The sequence below is a fragment of the Chiloscyllium plagiosum genome, unplaced genomic scaffold, assembly GCF_037043375.1.
Source record: "Chiloscyllium plagiosum isolate Xiang-an unplaced genomic scaffold, Cpla_swu_hap1 HiC_scaffold_25, whole genome shotgun sequence".
NCBI classification, from domain to species: domain Eukaryota; kingdom Metazoa; phylum Chordata; class Chondrichthyes; order Orectolobiformes; family Hemiscylliidae; genus Chiloscyllium; species Chiloscyllium plagiosum.
Window position 1 is genome coordinate 62,727,790 of NW_028270163.1, and position 17,368 is coordinate 62,745,157.

General features: G+C 54.3%; 1 protein-coding gene across 1 annotated transcript in view; it reads right to left on the reverse strand.

Moving 5' to 3' along the window:
• Window positions 1–17,368, reverse strand: part of LOC122547825 (E3 ubiquitin ligase RNF157-like) — a 53,378-nt gene that overhangs the window by 13,115 nt on the left and 22,895 nt on the right. The window contains exons 9-10 of the mRNA XM_088000797.1: window positions 10,561–10,672; window positions 3,888–4,063 (exon numbers count right to left, since the gene is read on the reverse strand). Coding sequence (XP_087856923.1) covers window positions 3,888–4,063; window positions 10,561–10,672 — 288 coding nt within the window. The remainder of the gene's footprint in view (window positions 1–3,887; window positions 4,064–10,560; window positions 10,673–17,368) is intronic.

The following is a 17,368-nucleotide window of genomic DNA, read 5'->3' on the forward strand; positions in this document are numbered from 1 at the left end:
CACGGACACACAGCCTCCCGAACACAGTCCCACACTGACGCACACCTTCCCACAGTCCCACACTGACACACACCCTCCCAAACACAGTCCCACAAAGACACACACCCTCCCACAGTCCCACACTGACACACACCCTCCTAAACACAGTCCCACTGACACATACCCTCCCACAGTCCCACACTGACACACACCCTCCAAAACACAGTCCCACACTGACACACACCCTCCCAGTCCCACACGGACACACAGCCTCCCGAACACAGTTCCACACTGACGCACACCTTCCCACAGTCCCACACTGACACACCCTCCAAAACACAGTCCCACACAGACACACACCCTCCCACAGTCCCACACTGACACACACCCTCCTAAACACAGTCCCACTGACACATACCCTCCCACAGTCCCACACTGACACACACCCTCCAAAACACAGTCCCACACTGATACACATCCTCCCACAGTCCCACACTGACACACACCCTCCCACAATCCCACACAGTCCCACACTGACACACACCCTCCCACAGTCCCACACTGCCAGACACCATCCCACAGTCCAACACTGACACACACCGTCCCAAACACAGTCCCACACTGACACACACCCTCCCAAACACAGTCCCAAACTGCCAGACACCCTCCCACAGTCCCACACTGACACACACCCTCCCACAGTCCCACACTGACACACACCCTCCCAAACACAGTCCCACACTGACACACACCCTCCCAAACACAGTCCCACTCTGACACACACCTTCCCAAACACAGCGCCACACTGCCAGACACCATCCCAGAGTCCCACACTGACTCACACCCTCCCAAACACAGAGCCACACGGACACACACCTTCCCAAACACAGAGCCACATTGCCAGACACCATCCCAGAGTCCCACACTGACACACACCCTCCCAAACACAGTCCCACACTGACACACCCTCTCCCACAGTGACACACACCCTCCCAAACACAGTCCCACTCTGACACACACCTTCCCAAACACAGCGCCACATTGCCAGACACCATCCCACAGTCCCACACTGACACACACCCTCCCACAGTCCCACACTGACACACACCCTCCAAAAACACAGTCCCACACTGACAGACACCCTCCCACAGTCCCACAGTGACACACACCCTCCCAAACATAGTCCCACACTGCCAGACACCATCCCACAGTCCAACACTGACACACACCATCCCAAACACAGTCCCACACTGAAACACACCCTCCCAAACACAGTCCCTCACTGACACACACCCTCCCACAGTCCCACACTGCCAGACTCCATCCCACAGTCCCACACTGCCAGACACCATCCCACAGTCCCACACTGACACACACCCTCCAAAACACAGTCCCACACTGATATACATCCTCCCACAGTCCCACACTGACAAAACACCCTCCCACAATCCCACACAGTCCCACACTGACACACACCCTCCCAAACACAGTCCCACACTGACATACACCCTCCCACTGTCCCACACTGCCAGACACCATTCCACAGTCCAACACTGACACACACCGTCCCAAACACAGTCCCACACTGACACACACCCTCCCAAACACAGTCCCAAACTGCCAGACACCATTCCACAGTCCAACACTGACACACACCGTCCCAAACACAGTCCCACAATGACACACACCCTCCCTAACACAGTCCCACACTGATACACACCCTCCCACAGTCCCACACTGACACACACCCTCCCAAACACAGTCCCACACTGACACACACCCTCCCAAACACAGTCCCACTCTGACACACACCTTCCCAAACACAGCGCCACACTGCCAGACACCATCCCAGAGTCCCACACTGACTCACACCCTCCCAAACACAGTGCCACATTGCCAGACACGATCCCAGAGTCCCACACTGACACACACCCTCCCAAACACAGTCCCACACTGACACACCCCCTCCCACAGTGACACACACCCTCCCAAACATAGTCCCACACTGACACACACCTTCCCACAGTCCCACACTGACACACACCCTCCCACAGTCACACTTTGACACACACCTTCCCAAACACAGCGTCACCCTTCCAAACACCCACACAGTCCCACACTGACACACACCCTCCCACAGTCCCACACTGACACACACCCTCCCAAACACAGTCCCACACTGACACACACCCTCCCACAGTGACACACACCCTCCCAAACATAGTCCCACACTGCCAGACACCATCCCACAGTCCAACACTGACACACACCATCCCAAACACAGTCCCACACTGACACACACCCTCCAACAGTCCCACACTGAAACACACCCTCCCAAACACAGTCCCTCACTGACACACTCCATCCCACAGTCCCACACTGCCAGACTCCATCCCACAGTCCCACACTGCCAGACACCATCCCATAGTCCCACATTGACACACACCCTCCAAAACACAGTCCCACACTGATATACATCCTCCCACAGTCCCACACTGACACACACCCTCCCACAATCCCACACAGTCCCACACTGACACACACCCTCCCAAACACAGTCCCACACCGACATATACCCTCCCACTGTCCCACACTGCCAGACACCATTCCACAGTCCAACACTGACACACACCGTCCCAAACACAGTCCCACACTGACACACACCCTCCAACAGTCCCACACTGAAACACACCCTCCCTAACACAGTCCCTCACTGACACACACCCTCAAACAGTCCAACACTGAAACACACCCTCCCTAACACAGTCCCACACTGACACACACCCTCCAACAGTCACGCACTGAAACACACCCTCCCAAACACAGTCCCTCACTGACATACACCCTCCCACAGTCACACACTGCCAGACTCCATCCCACAGTCCCACACTGACACACATCCTCCCACAGTCCCACACTGACACACACCCTCCCAAACACCCACACAGTCCCACAATGACACCCACCCTCCCAAACACAGTCCCACACTGATACACACCTTCCCACAGTTCCACATTGACACATACCCTCCCAAACACTGTCCCACACTGACATACACCCTCCCAAACACAGTCCCACCCTGACACACACCCTCCCACAGTCCCACACTGCCAGACACCATCCCAAACACAGTCCCATAAACTCGCAGGCTAATACCTGACAGGGACAGTGTCAGATCCCCCACAGCAGTGGGGTGGCAGTGTTGCAGTGGGATTGTCACTGGCTTAGTGACCCAGAGCAGCAGCTAAAGTCCTGGGGATATAGCTTCAATTCCCACAGGTTCACTGTCCAACACAAATCCACTGAGTGAAATCTGGAATTGAAATGACTCTCAGGCTCAGCGCTGTGGCCCTGGCACTGTTGGGGGATTGTTGTTAAAGCCCATTGGGGGACTTTAGGGAAGGAAACTGCTGTCATCACTTGGCCTCGCCTACGTGTGACTCCAGACCGGCAGCAATGTGGGTGACTCCAATATGGCCTGAGCCAGTCAGTGATTTGAGGGTAATTACTGACAGGCAAGAACATCATGAGTGGATTTTCACTGGTGAACGGGGACTGGATACAGTGAATAGGTTCCCACTGAGGAACCAGGATCCAGAAGGTGAGGGTACAGAGTCAAAGTGATCTGTAAATGAAGCAAGCAGCCGGTGAAGATAAAACATTCTCACTCAGCGAGTTGTTAGGGTCTGGAAGACCCTGCCAGGAAATGTGGTGGAGGCAGGTTCAAGTGAGACATTCAGAAGGAGACAGGATGGTTATGTGGAATTAACAGGCAGGGATATTAGGGAAAGGGAGGAGAGTGGCCCTGTTAGAAGAGCCAATGCAGCAGGATGGGCCCCAATGGCCTCTTGCTGCACTGTCGAGATTGTGTGAAATACTGACCTCGGCAGTGATAGCCAGAGTCTCACCTTCAGCTCCTCATCTTCCTCCTGTGTGGCTGGCAGTGTCAGATGCTCTTCAGAAATACACTCCAACAGATCATCAGGGCCAGGGGCCTGGTAGGAGCCAGACATCGAGGAGATGGTGTCTGTGCTGAGCTGAGAGGATGCCATTGACATCACTGACTGCACCAGACTGCTGCCATCTGAGAGACACAGAGAGAACAGAGAGAGGGAGAGAACAAGGGGGAGAGAGAGGGAGGGAGAGGGGAGAGAGAGGGAGGGAGAGGGGAGAGAGAGGGAGGGAGAGGGGAGAGAGAGGGAGAGAACAAGGGGGAGAGAGAGGGAGGGAGAGGGGAGAGAGAGGGAGAGAACAAGGGGGAGAGAGAGGGAGGGAGGGAGAGGGGAGAGAGAGGGAGGGAGAGGGGAGAGAGAGGGAGAGAACAAGGGGGAGAGAGAGGGAGAGAGAGGGAGAGAACAAGGGGGAGAGAGAGGGAGGGAGAGGGGAGAGAGAGGGAGGGAGAGGGGAGAGAGAGGGAGGGAGAGGGGAGAGAGAGGGAGAGAACAAGGGGGAGAGAGAGGGAGGGAGAGGGGAGAGAGAGGGAGAGAACAAGGGGGAGAGAGAGGGAGGGAGAGGGGAGAGAGAGGGAGAGAACAAGGGGGAGAGAGAGGGAGGGAGAGGGGAGAGAGAGGGAGGGAGAGGGGAGAGAGAGGGAGGGAGAGGGGAGAGAGAGGGAGAGAACAAGGGGGAGAGAGAGGGAGGGAGAGGGGAGAGAGAGGGAGAGAACAAGGGGGAGAGAGAGGGAGGGAGAGGGGAGAGAGAGGGAGAGAGAGGGGAGAGAGAGGGAGGGAGAGGGGAGAGAGAGGGAGAGAACAAGGGGGAGAGAGAGGGAGGGAGAGGGGAGAGAGAGGGAGAGAACAAGGAGGAGAGAGAGGGAGGGAGAGGGGAGAGAGAGGGAGAGAACAAGGGGGAGAGAGAGGGAGGGAGAGGGGAGAGAGAGGGAGAGAGAGGGGAGAGAGAGGGAGGGAGAGGGGAGAGAGAGGGAGAGAACAAGGGGGAGAGAGAGGGAGGGAGAGGGGAGAGAGAGGGAGAGAACAAGGGGGAGAGAGAGGGAGGGAGAGGGGAGAGAGAGGGAGAGAACAAGGGGGAGAGAGAGGGAGGGAGAGGGGAGAGAGAGGGAGAGAGAGGGGAGAGAGAGGGAGGGAGAGGGGAGAGAGAGGGAGAGAACAAGGGGGAGAGAGAGGGAGGGAGAGGGGAGAGAGAGGGAGAGAACAAGGGGGAGAGAGAGGGAGGGAGAGGGGAGAGAGAGGGAGAGAACAAGGGGGAGAGAGAGGGAGGGAGAGGGGAGAGAGAGGGAGAGAGAGGGGAGAGAGAGGGAGGGAGAGGGGAGAGAGAGGGAGAGAACAAGGGGGAGAGAGAGGGAGGGAGAGGGGAGAGAGAGGGAGAGAACAAGGGGGAGAGAGAGGGAGGGAGAGGGGAGAGAGAGGGAGGGAGAGGGGAGAGAGAGGGAGGGAGAGGGGAGAGAGAGGGAGAGAACAAGGGGGAGAGAGAGGGAGGGAGAGGGGAGAGAGAGGGAGGGAGAGGGGGAGAGAGAGGGAGGGAGAGGGGAGAGAGAGGGAGAGAACAAGGGGGAGAGAGAGGGAGGGAGAGGGGAGAGAGAGGGAGGGAGAGGGGAGAGAGAGGGAGAGAACAAGGGGGAGAGAGAGGGAGGGAGAGGGGAGAGAGAGGGAGGGAGAGGGGAGAGAGAGGGAGGGAGAGGGGAGAGAGAGGGAGGGAGAGGGGAGAGAGAGGGAGAGAACAAGGGGGAGAGAGAGGGAGGGAGAGGGGAGAGAGAGGGAGAGAGAGGGGAGAGAGAGGGAGGGAGAGGGGAGAGAGAGGGAGAGAACAAGGGGGAGAGAGAGGGAGGGAGAGGGGAGAGAGAGGGAGAGAACAAGGGGGAGAGAGAGGGAGGGAGAGGGGAGAGAGAGGGAGGGAGAGGGGAGAGAGAGGGAGGGAGAGGGGAGAGAGAGGGAGAGAACAAGGGGGAGAGGGAGGGAGGGAGAGGGGAGAGAGAGGGAGGGAGAGGGGGAGAGAGAGGGAGGGAGAGGGGAGAGAGAGGGAGAGAACAAGGGGGAGAGAGAGGGAGGGAGAGGGGAGAGAGAGGGAGGGAGAGGGGAGAGAGAGGGAGAGAACAAGGGGGAGAGAGAGGGAGGGAGAGGGGAGAGAGAGGGAGGGAGAGGGGAGAGAGAGGGAGGGAGAGGGGAGAGAGAGGGAGAGAACAAGGGGGAGAGAGAGGGAGGGAGAGGGGAGAGAGAGGGAGAGAACAAGGGGGAGAGAGAGGGAGGGAGAGGGGAGAGAGAGGGAGGGAGAGGGGAGAGAGAGGGAGGGAGAGGGGAGAGAGAGGGAGAGAACAAGGGGGAGAGAGAGGGAGGGAGAGGGGAGAGAGAGGGAGGGAGAGGGGGAGAGAGAGGGAGGGAGAGGGGAGAGAGAGGGAGAGAACAAGGGGGAGAGAGAGGGAGGGAGAGGGGAGAGAGAGGGAGGGAGAGGGGAGAGAGAGGGAGGGAGAGGGGAGAGAGAGGGAGGGAGAGGGGAGAGAGAGGGAGGGAGAGGGGAGAGAGAGGGAGAGAACAAGGGGGAGAGAGAGGGAGGGAGAGGGGAGAGAGAGGGAGAGAACAAGGGGGAGAGAGAGGGAGGGAGAGGGGAGAGAGAGGGAGAGAACAAGGGGGAGAGAGAGGGAGGGAGAGGGGAGAGAGAGGGAGAGAACAAGGGGGAGAGAGAGGGAGGGAGAGGGGAGAGAGAGGGAGAGAACAAGGGGGAGAGAGAGGGAGGGAGAGGGGAGAGAGAGGGAGGGAGAGGGGAGAGAGAGGGAGAGAACAAGGGGGAGAGAGAGGGAGGGAGAGGGGAGAGAGAGGGAGGGAGAGGGGAGAGAGAGGGAGGGAGAGGGGAGAGAGAGGGAGAGAACAAGGGGGAGAGAGAGGGAGGGAGAGGGGAGAGAGAGGGAGGGAGAGGGGAGAGAGAGGGAGGGAGAGGGGAGAGAGAGGGAGGGAGAGGGGAGAGAGAGGGAGGGAGAGGGGAGAGAGAGGGAGAGAACAAGGGGGAGAGAGAGGGAGGGAGAGGGGAGAGAGAGGGAGAGAACAAGGGGGAGAGAGAGAGAGAGGGAGAGGGGAGAGAGAGGGAGGGAGATGGCGAGAGAGAGAGAAACAGACAGTCAAAGAGACACACGCAGAGACAGTGCAGGATCAAGGCACTCAGAGCAAAGGAAATATTCAGAAACACAACATGAAGGCCTGGCCATGGAGGGTAGGAACAGGGTCACCATGTGGGGGTGGGGAGGTGGGGGGGAGATACGGAGATACTCTGTGTACACTGGGGGGGGGGAGATACTCTGTGTACACTGGGGGGGATTTACTCTGTGTACACTGGGGGGGGGATTTACTCTGTGTACACTGGGGGGGGGGAGATACTCTGTGTACACTGGGGGGGGAGATACTCTGTGTACACTGGGGGGGGGAGATACTCTGTGTACACTGAGGGGGGAGATACTCTGTGTACACTGAGGGGGGAGATACTCTGTGTACACTGAGGGGGGAGATACTCTGTGTATACTGAGGGGGGATATACTCTGTGTACACTGAGGGGGGAGATACTCTGTGTACACTGAGGGGGGAGATACTCTGTGTACACTGAGGGGGGAGATACTCTGTGTACACTGGGGGGGAGATACTCTGTGTACACTGGGGGGGAGATACTCTGTGTACACGGCGGGGAGATACTCTGTGTACACGGCGGGGAGATACTCTGTGTACACTAAGGGTGGGAGGGGGAGATACTCTGTGTACACTGGGTGGGGGAAAAACTCTGTGTACACTAAGGGGGGGAGATACTCTGTGTACACGGGGGGATATACTCTGTGTACACTGGGGATGGGTAGGGAGATACGCTTTGTATACTAGGGGGGGAGATACTCTGTGTACACTGAGGGGTGGGGGACTGAGATACTCTGTGTACACAAAGAAAATTTACAGCTCAGGAACAGGCCCTTCGGCCCTTAAAGCCTGAGACGAGCCAAATCTACTGCCTAAACCTATCGCCCAATTCCTAAGGATCTGTATCCCTCTGCTCCCCACCTACTCATGCATCTGTCCAGACACACCTTAAATGAATCTGCCGTGCCTGCCTCTACCACCTCTGCTGGCAACGCGTTCCAGACACCCACCACCCACTGTGTGAAGTACTTGCCGTGTGTATCCCCTTAAACTTTTCACCCCTCACCTTGAAAGCGTGACCTCTCGTTATTGAATCCCTCACCCTGGGGAAAAGCTTGTCTCTATCCACCCTGTCTATACCCTTCATGATTCTGTAAGACCTCAATCAGGGCCGCCCTCAATCTCCTTTTTTCTAATGAAAACAAACCTAACCTACTCAACCTCTCTTCATAGCTAGCACCTTCCATACCAGGCAACATCCTCATAAACCTTCTCAGCACCCTCTCCATAGTGTCCACATCCTTTTGGTAATGTGGCGCCCAGAACTATACACAGTATTCTAAACGCAGCCAAACCAATGTCCTGTACAATTTTAACATGACCTGCCAGCTCTTATACTCAATACCCCGTCCAATGAAGGCAAGCAGACCATATGCCTTCTTGACCACTCTATCCACCTGTGCAGCCACCTTCAGGGTACAATGGACCTGCGCTCCCGGATCTCTCTGCCCGTCAACTTTTCCCAAGGCTCTTCCATTTACAGTATAGTTCACTCTAGAATTAGACCTCCCAAAATGCATCACCTCACATTTGTCTGGATTGAACTCCATCTGCCACTTTTCCACCAAACTCTCCAGCCTATCTATATCCTCCTGTATTCTCTGACAGACCCTTATGCTTTCTGCTACTCCACCAGTCTTCGTATCATCTGCTAACTTGATTATACCAACAGTGTCCTCTTCCAGATCATTTATGTATATTACTAACAACAGTGGCCCCGCACTGACCCCTGTGGAACATCACTGGTCACCTTTCTCCATTTCGAGAAACTCCCTTCAACTACTACTCTCTGTCTCCTGTTGCTCAACCAGTTCTTTATCCACCTAGCTAGAACACCCTGCATACCATGTGACGTCACTTTCTCTATTAGTCTACCATGGGGAACCTTATCAAACGCCTTACTAAAGTCCACGTATATGACATCAACAGCCCTTCCTTCATCTATCAACTTGGTCACTTCCTCAAAGAACTCTATTAAGTTGGTAAGGCACAATCTCCCCCACATAAAACCATGTTGCCTATCACTGATAAGCCCATTCTTTTCCAAATATAAATAGATTTTATCCCTCAGTACCTTCTGTAGCAACTTTCCCACCACCAACACCAGGCTCACTGGTCTGTAGTTACCTGGAATATCCCTACTACCCTTCTTGTACAGAGGGACAACATTAGCAACTCTCCAGTCCTCCGGCACCTCACCTGTGTTTAAGGATGCCACAAAGATATCTGTCAGGGCCCCAGCTATTTCCTGTCTCGCCTCCCTCAGCAATCTGGGATAGATCCCATCCGGTCCTGGGGATTTGCCCACCTTAATAACCTCAAGCCAACCCAACACATCTTCCCTCCTTATGTCAACGCGATCCAGAGTAAACAAACTTCTATCTCTAATCTCAACATTCATCATGTCCCTCTCCTCAGTGAACATTGATGCAAAGTAATCATTCAGAATCTCACCCATTCTCTCAGGTTCGACACACAGCCTTCCTTCATTGTCCTTTAGTGGACCAATCCTTTCTCTGGTTACTGTCTTGCTTCTTATCTAAGAATAAAATGCCTTGGGATTCTCCTTAATTGTGAGAGAATGATTGGGAATGGGATTTTGGGAGTGAATCCTCAGGGACACAGACTCCCTCTTCCTCAGGGGCTCTGACTGTGAGTGCAGACTATTGTCTGAGACCCAGGACAGACGTTCACATGTGCTTTCGGGGCATGGATGGTGAGGGACGGGGCGTCCCTGAAATGGACACTGATTTCAACTCACTCTGTATGCATGTGTGAATAGGACAAACAAACAACCTTTATCCAACAGTAGGTAGGGCAGCTTCTCATTGCCACCTTCATACGCTGTGATCCACTCCTCCCACCCCAATAATCATCAACTGCCCCTCCTGTAACCCCCACCCATTCCCATCTCTCACCCCCAATTGTGTCTGACTCTTCTGAACTGCAGTAGATAAAAAGCAGCAAGAGCAGCAACCTCTCATCACAGGGATTTGCTTAGTGAACATTCACTGAGTTGCTTCCTGCATGTTAAGATCCATCTGTCAGGACACTGATCTGTACTGTACTCAGTCCACCAGATGTGCCCTCTTTAACTGGAGCAGAACTGCCCTTATCAATTCCCCTCACAATAAAACATTACATTCACTTTGCTTTCCTGATGAGTTGCTGGATCTGCAGACTAACCTTCAGTGATTCATGCAATCGGACCCCCCTCCGAGACTCTGCGCCCTCTCACTGTTTAAATAAGCAGCTTCCTCTTTACTCATTCGGCCAAAAATGTCACATTTTCCCACGTTATACTCTTTTTGCTACATCTTTCCCCACTCACCTATTTATATCTTTTGGAAAGCACCTTAAGCCCACTCCACAGCTGCCTTTCCTACCTTGTGCCAGTCCTGAACCCTTGCAGAGACTCCTGAAATGTTGTCGAGCAGGAGGAGTTGGGTTGGATTACCTTCTGGTGATGTAATGGTGGAGGACAGTGGTGTGCCGGTACATGAAGACTGGTCGACAGCTCCAGATGATGATAGGGTCACATTCTCACTCTCAGGAGTAGCACTTGAATCCTGAGTAACAACAGGCCCAGCTCAGGGAACATGTATCTGAGACACTCAAATGGAATAAGCCTAACTCCACTTTCAACTCCCCACTAACCTCTCTCCAAAAGACAAGTCCTTTAGTCAGGATCACTGTCTTTACTCTGGGGTTAAAGTGGCCCTTCTTTAAATTTGTTTATGGATGTGAAAGGGTTAAAACTGAGGAGTGCCAAATGTCCCCAGCCTCCTGCACTGTGCTGATACCACATCGGCTCCAGGAGGATTAGCTGACGGTCCGTACGTGACCTTCTAACCGAGGGGCTGGGAGTCACGTACTTCAGCCGGATGTGGTCGGTGTGGGAGTTCAACGTCTTTTTAATTGATATAAATAGGAACAAAATTACATTCCTACGGTCATGGCTACTCCTCGGAAAATCTGAGCCAATATTCCTTCAAGTACTAAGACTGTGAAGGATTGTGAAAAATGATCTTATTTCAAGTTATGTGGATATACCTGAAAGGTTTATTTAAATAGAGGTCATTGAGAGGTTACTGTGTACCTTGGAAATTTCATTTAAAAACACGTTTTTCTTAGTATCACTCAACTGGAGGGACGTCTGTGCTTTGATATGGACCCAGCTTCTGAACAGAGACAGGCTGAGGGAGGGTGGTGTTTTATTGAGCAGGGACGGGCTGAGGGAGGGTGGTGTTTTATTGAGCAGGGACGGGCTGAGGGAGGGTGGTGTTTTATTGAACAGGGACGGGCTGAGGGAGGGTGGTGTTTTATTGAACAGGGATGGGCTGAGGGAGGGTGGTGTTTTATTGAACAGGGATGGGCTGAGGGAGGGTGGTATTTTATTGAACAGGGACAGGCTGAGGGAGGGTGGTGTTTTATTGAACAGGGATGGGCTGAGGGAGGGTGGTGTTTTATTGAACAGAGACAGGCTGAGGGAGGGTGGTGTTTTATTGAACAGGGATGGGCTGAGGGAGGGTGGTGTTTTTTTGAGCAGGGACAGGCTGAGGGAGGGTGGTGTTTTATTGGGCAGGGATGGGCTGAGGGAGGGTGGTGTTTTATTGAACAGAGACACGCTGAGGGAGGGTGGTGTTTTATTGAACAGGGACGGGCTGAGGGAGGGTGGTGTTTTATTGAACAGGGATGGGCTGAGGGAGGGTGGTGTTTTATTGAACAGGGATGGGCTGAGGGAGGGTGGTGTTTTATTGAACAGGGATGGGCTGAGGGAGGGTGGTGTTTTATTGAACAGAGACAGGCTGAGGGAGGGTGGTGTTTTATTGAACAGGGACGGGCTGAGGGAGGGTGGTATTTTATTGAACAGGGACAGGCTGAGGGAGGGTGGTGTTTTATTGAACAGGGACAGGCTGAGGGAGGGTGGTGTTTTATTGAACAGAGACAGGCTGAGGGAGGGTGGTGTTTTATTGAACAGGGACGGGCTGAGGGAGGGTGGTGTTTTATTGAGCAGGGACGGGCTGAGGGAGGGTGGTGTTTTATTGAGCAGGGACGAGCTGAGGGAGGGTGGTGTTTTATTGAACAGGGACGGGCTGAGGGAGGGTGGTGTTTTATTGAGCAGGGATGGGCTGAGGGAGGGTGGTGTTTTATTGAACAGAGACAGGCTGAGGGAGGGTGGTGTTTTATTGAACAGGGATGGGCTGAGGGAGGGTGGTGTTTTATTGAGCAGGGACGGGCTGAGGGAGGGTGGTGTTTTATTGAACAGGGACGGGCTGAGGGAGGGTGGTGTTTTATTGAACAGGGACAGGCTGAGGGAGGGTGGTGTTTTATTGAACAGGGACGGGCTGAGGGAGGGTGGTGTTTTATTGAGCAGGGACAGGCTGAGGGAGGGTGGTGTTTTATTGAACAGGGATGGGCTGAGGGAGGGTGGTGTTTTATTGAACAGAGACACGCTGAGGGAGGGTGGTGTTTTATTGAACAGGGACGGGCTGAGGGAGGGTGGTGTTTTATTGAACAGGGACGGGCTGAGGGAGGGTGGTGTTTTATTGAACAGGGACAGGCTGAGGGAGGGTGGTGTTTTATTGAACAGGGACGGGCTGAGGGAGGGTGGTGTTTTATTGAACAGGGACAGGCTGAGGGAGGGTGGTGTTTTATTGAACAGGGACAGGCTGAGGGAGGGTGGTGTTTTATTGAACAGAGACAGGCTGAGGGAGGGTGGTGTTTTATTGAACAGGGACGGGCTGAGGGAGGGTGGTATTTTATTGAACAGGGACAGGCTGAGGGAGGGTGGTGTTTTATTGAACAGGGACAGGCTGAGGGAGGGTGGTGTTTTATTGAACAGAGACAGGCTGAGGGAGGGTGGTGTTTTATTGAACAGGGACGGGCTGAGGGAGGGTGGTGTTTTATTGAGCAGGGACGGGCTGAGGGAGGGTGGTGTTTTATTGAGCAGGGACGAGCTGAGGGAGGGTGGTGTTTTATTGAACAGGGACGGGCTGAGGGAGGGTGGTGTTTTATTGAGCAGGGATGGGCTGAGGGAGGGTGGTGTTTTATTGAACAGAGACAGGCTGAGGGAGGGTGGTGTTTTATTGAACAGAGACAGGCTGAGGGAGGGTGGTGTTTTATTGAACAGGGATGGGCTGAGGGAGGGTGGTGTTTTATTGAGCAGGGACGGGCTGAGGGAGGGTGGTGTTTTATTGAACAGGGACGGGCTGAGGGAGGGTGGTGTTTTATTGAACAGGGACAGGCTGAGGGAGGGTGGTGTTTTATTGAACAGGGACGGGCTGAGGGAGGGTGGTGTTTTATTGAGCAGGGACAGGCTGAGGGAGGGTGGTGTTTTATTGAACAGGGATGGGCTGAGGGAGGGTGGTGTTTTATTGAACAGAGACACGCTGAGGGAGGGTGGTGTTTTATTGAACAGGGACGGGCTGAGGGAGGGTGGTGTTTTATTGAACAGGGACGGGCTGAGGGAGGGTGGTGTTTTATTGAACAGGGACAGGCTGAGGGAGGGTGGTGTTTTATTGAACAGGGACGGGCTGAGGGAGGGTGGTGTTTTATTGAGCAGGGACAGGCTGAGGGAGGGTGGTGTTTTATTGAACAGGGATGGGCTGAGGGAGGGTGGTGTTTTATTGAACAGGGACGGGCTGAGGGAGGGTGGTGTTTTATTGAACAGAGACAGGCTGAGGGAGGGTGGTGTTTTATTGAGCAGGGACAGGCTGAGGGAGGATGGTGTTTTATTGAACAGGGACGGGCTGAGGGAGGGTGGTGTTTTATTGAGCAGGGACGGGCTGAGGGAGGGTGGTGTTTTATTGAACAGGGACGGGCTGAGGGAGGGTGGTGTTTTATTGAGCAGGGACAGGCTGAGGGAGGGTGGTGTTTTATTGAGCAGGGACAGGCTGAGGGAGGGTGGTGTTTTATTGAACAGAGACACGCTGAGGGAGGGTGGTGTTTTATTGAACAGGGATGGGCTGAGGGAGGGTGGTGTTTTATTGAGCAGGGACGGGCTGAGGGAGGGTGGTGTTTTATTGAACAGGGACGGGCTGAGGGAGGGTGGTGTTTTATTGAACAGGGACAGGCTGAGGGAGGGTGGTGTTTTATTGAACAGGGACGGGCTGAGGGAGGATGGTGTTTTATTGAACAGGGACAGGCTGAGGGAGGGTGGTGTTTTATTGAACAGGGACAGGATGAGGGAAGGTGGTGTTTTATTGAGCAGGGACAGGCTGAGGGAGGGTGGTGTTTTATTGAACAGGGACAGGATGAGGGAGGGTGGTGTTTTATTGAGCAGGGACGAGCTGAGGGAGGGTGGTGTTTTATTGAGCAGGGACAGGCTGAGGGAGGGTGGTGTTTTATTGAACAGGGACGGGCTGAGGGAGGGTGGTGTTTTATTGAGCAGGGACGGGCTGAGGGAGGGTGGTATTTTATTGAACAGGGACGGGCTGAGGGAGGGTGGTGTTTTATTGAGCAGGGACAGGCTGAGGGAGGGTGGTGTTTTATTGAGCAGGGACAGGCTGAGGGAGGGTGGTGTTTTATTGAACAGAGACACGCTGAGGGAGGGTGGTGTTTTATTGAACAGGGATGGGCTGAGGGAGGATGGTGTTTTATTGAGCAGGGACGGGCTGAGGGAGGGTGGTGTTTTATTGAACAGGGACGGGCTGAGGGAGGGTGGTGTTTTATTGAACAGGGACGGGCTGAGGGAGGATGGTGTTTTATTGAACAGGGACGGGCTGAGGGAGGGTGGTGTTTTATTGAACAGGGACGGGCTGAGGGATATTTTATTGAACAGGGATGGGCTGAGGGAGGGTGGTGTTTTATTGAGCAGGGACGGGCTGAGGGGTGTTTTATTGAACAGGACGGGCTGAGGGAGGGTGGTGTTTTATTGAACAGGGACAGGGTGAGGGAGGATGGTGTTTTTTGAGCAGTGTTAGAGGAACGGCTGCTAAGAACAAGCTGCTCATTTCTGAGAATAAACTCCTTGTTCAATTCAGGGTGAAATTTGCTGTTCTTTTGAAAGTGACGAAAGGAACACCTCAGATTGTATCTCAGAACAAGCTGTCTGTCTGTGTGTGTGTGTTGGGATGTGTGTGCGTGTGTCCGGGAGTGTGTGTTGGGGTGTGTGTCCGTGCCCGGGTATCCGGATATGTGTGTGTGTGTGTCTGGGTGTGTGTGTGTGTGTGTTGGGGTGTCTGTGTCGGTGTGTGTGTATGTCTCCGGATGTGTGTGTGTGTGTCCGGGAGTGTGTGTTGGGGTGTGTGTCCGTGCCCGGGTATCCGGATATGTGTGTGTGTGTGTCTGGGTGTGTGTGTGTGTGTGTGTGTGTGTTGGGGTGTCTGTGTCGGTGTGTGTGTATGTCTCCGGATGTGTGTGTGTGTGTGTGTGTGTGTGTGTGTGTGTGTGTAGATGTGTGTGTCGATGTGTGTGTGTGTCTGGGTGTGTGTTGGTGTATGTGTGTCGAGGTGTGTGTGTGTGTCGGGGTGTGTGTGTGTGTCGGTATGTGTGTGTCCGTGTGTGTTGGGGTGTGTGTCCGTGCCCGGGTATCCGGATATGTGTGTGCGTGTGTGTGTCCGGGTGTGTGTGTTGGGGTGTGTGTGTGTGTGTGTGTGTGTGTGTCTGGGTGTGTGTTGGTGTATGTGTGTCGGGGTGTGTGTGTGTCGGGTATGGGTGTGTGTGTCGGTGTGTGTGCGTGTCGGTGTGTGTGTGTGTCCGGGTGTGTAGATGTGTGTGTCGATGTGTATGTGTGTGTGTGTCTGGGTGTGTGTTGGTGTATGTGTGTCGGGGTGTGTGTGTGTGTCGGGGTGTGTGTGTGTGTGTCTGGGTGTGTGTGTGTCCGTGTGTGTTGGGGTGTGTGTCCGGGTGTGTGTGTCCGGGTGTGTGTGTGTTGGGGTGTGTGTCCGTGTCCGAGTGTGTGTGAGTGTGTCCGGGTGTGTGTTTGTTTGTTGGGGTGCGTGTGTGTCGTGGTGTGTGTGTGTGTGTGTCCGGGTGTGTGTGTGTGTGCGCGTCGGTGTGTGTGTGTGTCGGGTATGGGTGTGTGTCGGTGTGTGTGTGTCGGTGTGTGTGTGTCCAGGTGTGTAGATGTGTGTGTCGGTGTGGATGTATGTGTGTGATTGTGTCCGGGTGTGTGTTGGTGTATGTATGTCGGGGTGTGTGTTTGTGTCGGGGTGTGTATGTGTTGGTGTGTATGTGTGTCGGTGTGTGTGTGTCGGTGTGTGTGTTTGTGTTGGGGGGTGAGTGTGTCGGTGTGTGTTTGTATGTGTCCGAGTGTGTGTGTGTGTCTGGGTGTGTGTGTGTGTGTGTTGGGGTGTGTGTGTGTGTGTGTGTGTGTGTGTCTGGGTGTGTGTATGTGTCCGGGTGTGTGTGTGTTTCCGGGTGTGTGTGTGTGTTTGTTGGGGTGTGTGTGTGTGTCTGGGTGTGTGTGTGCGTGTGTGTTGGGGTGTGTGTATATGTGTCATGGTGTGTGCGTGTGTGTGTCCGGGTGTGTGTGTGTTGGGGTGTGTGTCCGTGTCCGGGTGTGTGTGAGTGTGCCCGGGTGTGTGTGTTTGTGTGTTGGGGTGTGTGTGTCATGGTGTGTGTGTGTGTGTTGGGGTGTGTGTTGGGGTGTGTGTGTTGGGTGTGTGTGTGTGTGTCCGTGTGTGTGTGTGTGTCGTGGTGTGTGTATGTCCGGGTGTGTGTTGGGATGTGTGTGTGTGTGTGTGTCATTGTGTGTGTGTGTTGGTGTGTGTGTGTGTGTGTGTCCGGGGCTGTGTGTGTGTCCGGGTGTGTGTGTGTCTGGGTGCGTGTGTGTGGGTTGGGGTGTGTGTGTGTGTTGGGGGGTGTGTGTGTGTGTGTGTGTGTGGGGGGGGGTGTGTGTGTGTCGTGGTGTGTGTATGTCCGGGTGTGTGTGTGTGTATCGTGGTGTGTGTGTGTCGCGGTGTGTGTGTCCGGGTGTGTGTGTCTGTTGGGGTGTGTGTGTGTCGCGGTGTGTGTGTGTGTGTGTGTGTGTGTGTTGGGGTGTGCGTGTCCGGGTGTGTGTGTGTCGTGGTGTGTGTGTGTCGCGGTGTGTGTCCGGGTGTGTGTGTCTGTTGGGGTGTGTGTGTGTGTTTGTGTGGGGGTGTCGTGGTGTGTGTGTGTGTTGGGAATCTTTATTGAGATAAGCATTTATGCTTCTATCTGCTGACAGTGTAAATTATCTAATGATTGCATTTTCACTGAGTAGGTTTTGCCATGAGGAGACTTGGTTGCTGGATCTTGTTTTAAAGCTGATATCGCTGAGGTATTTAACTGGCCATGTT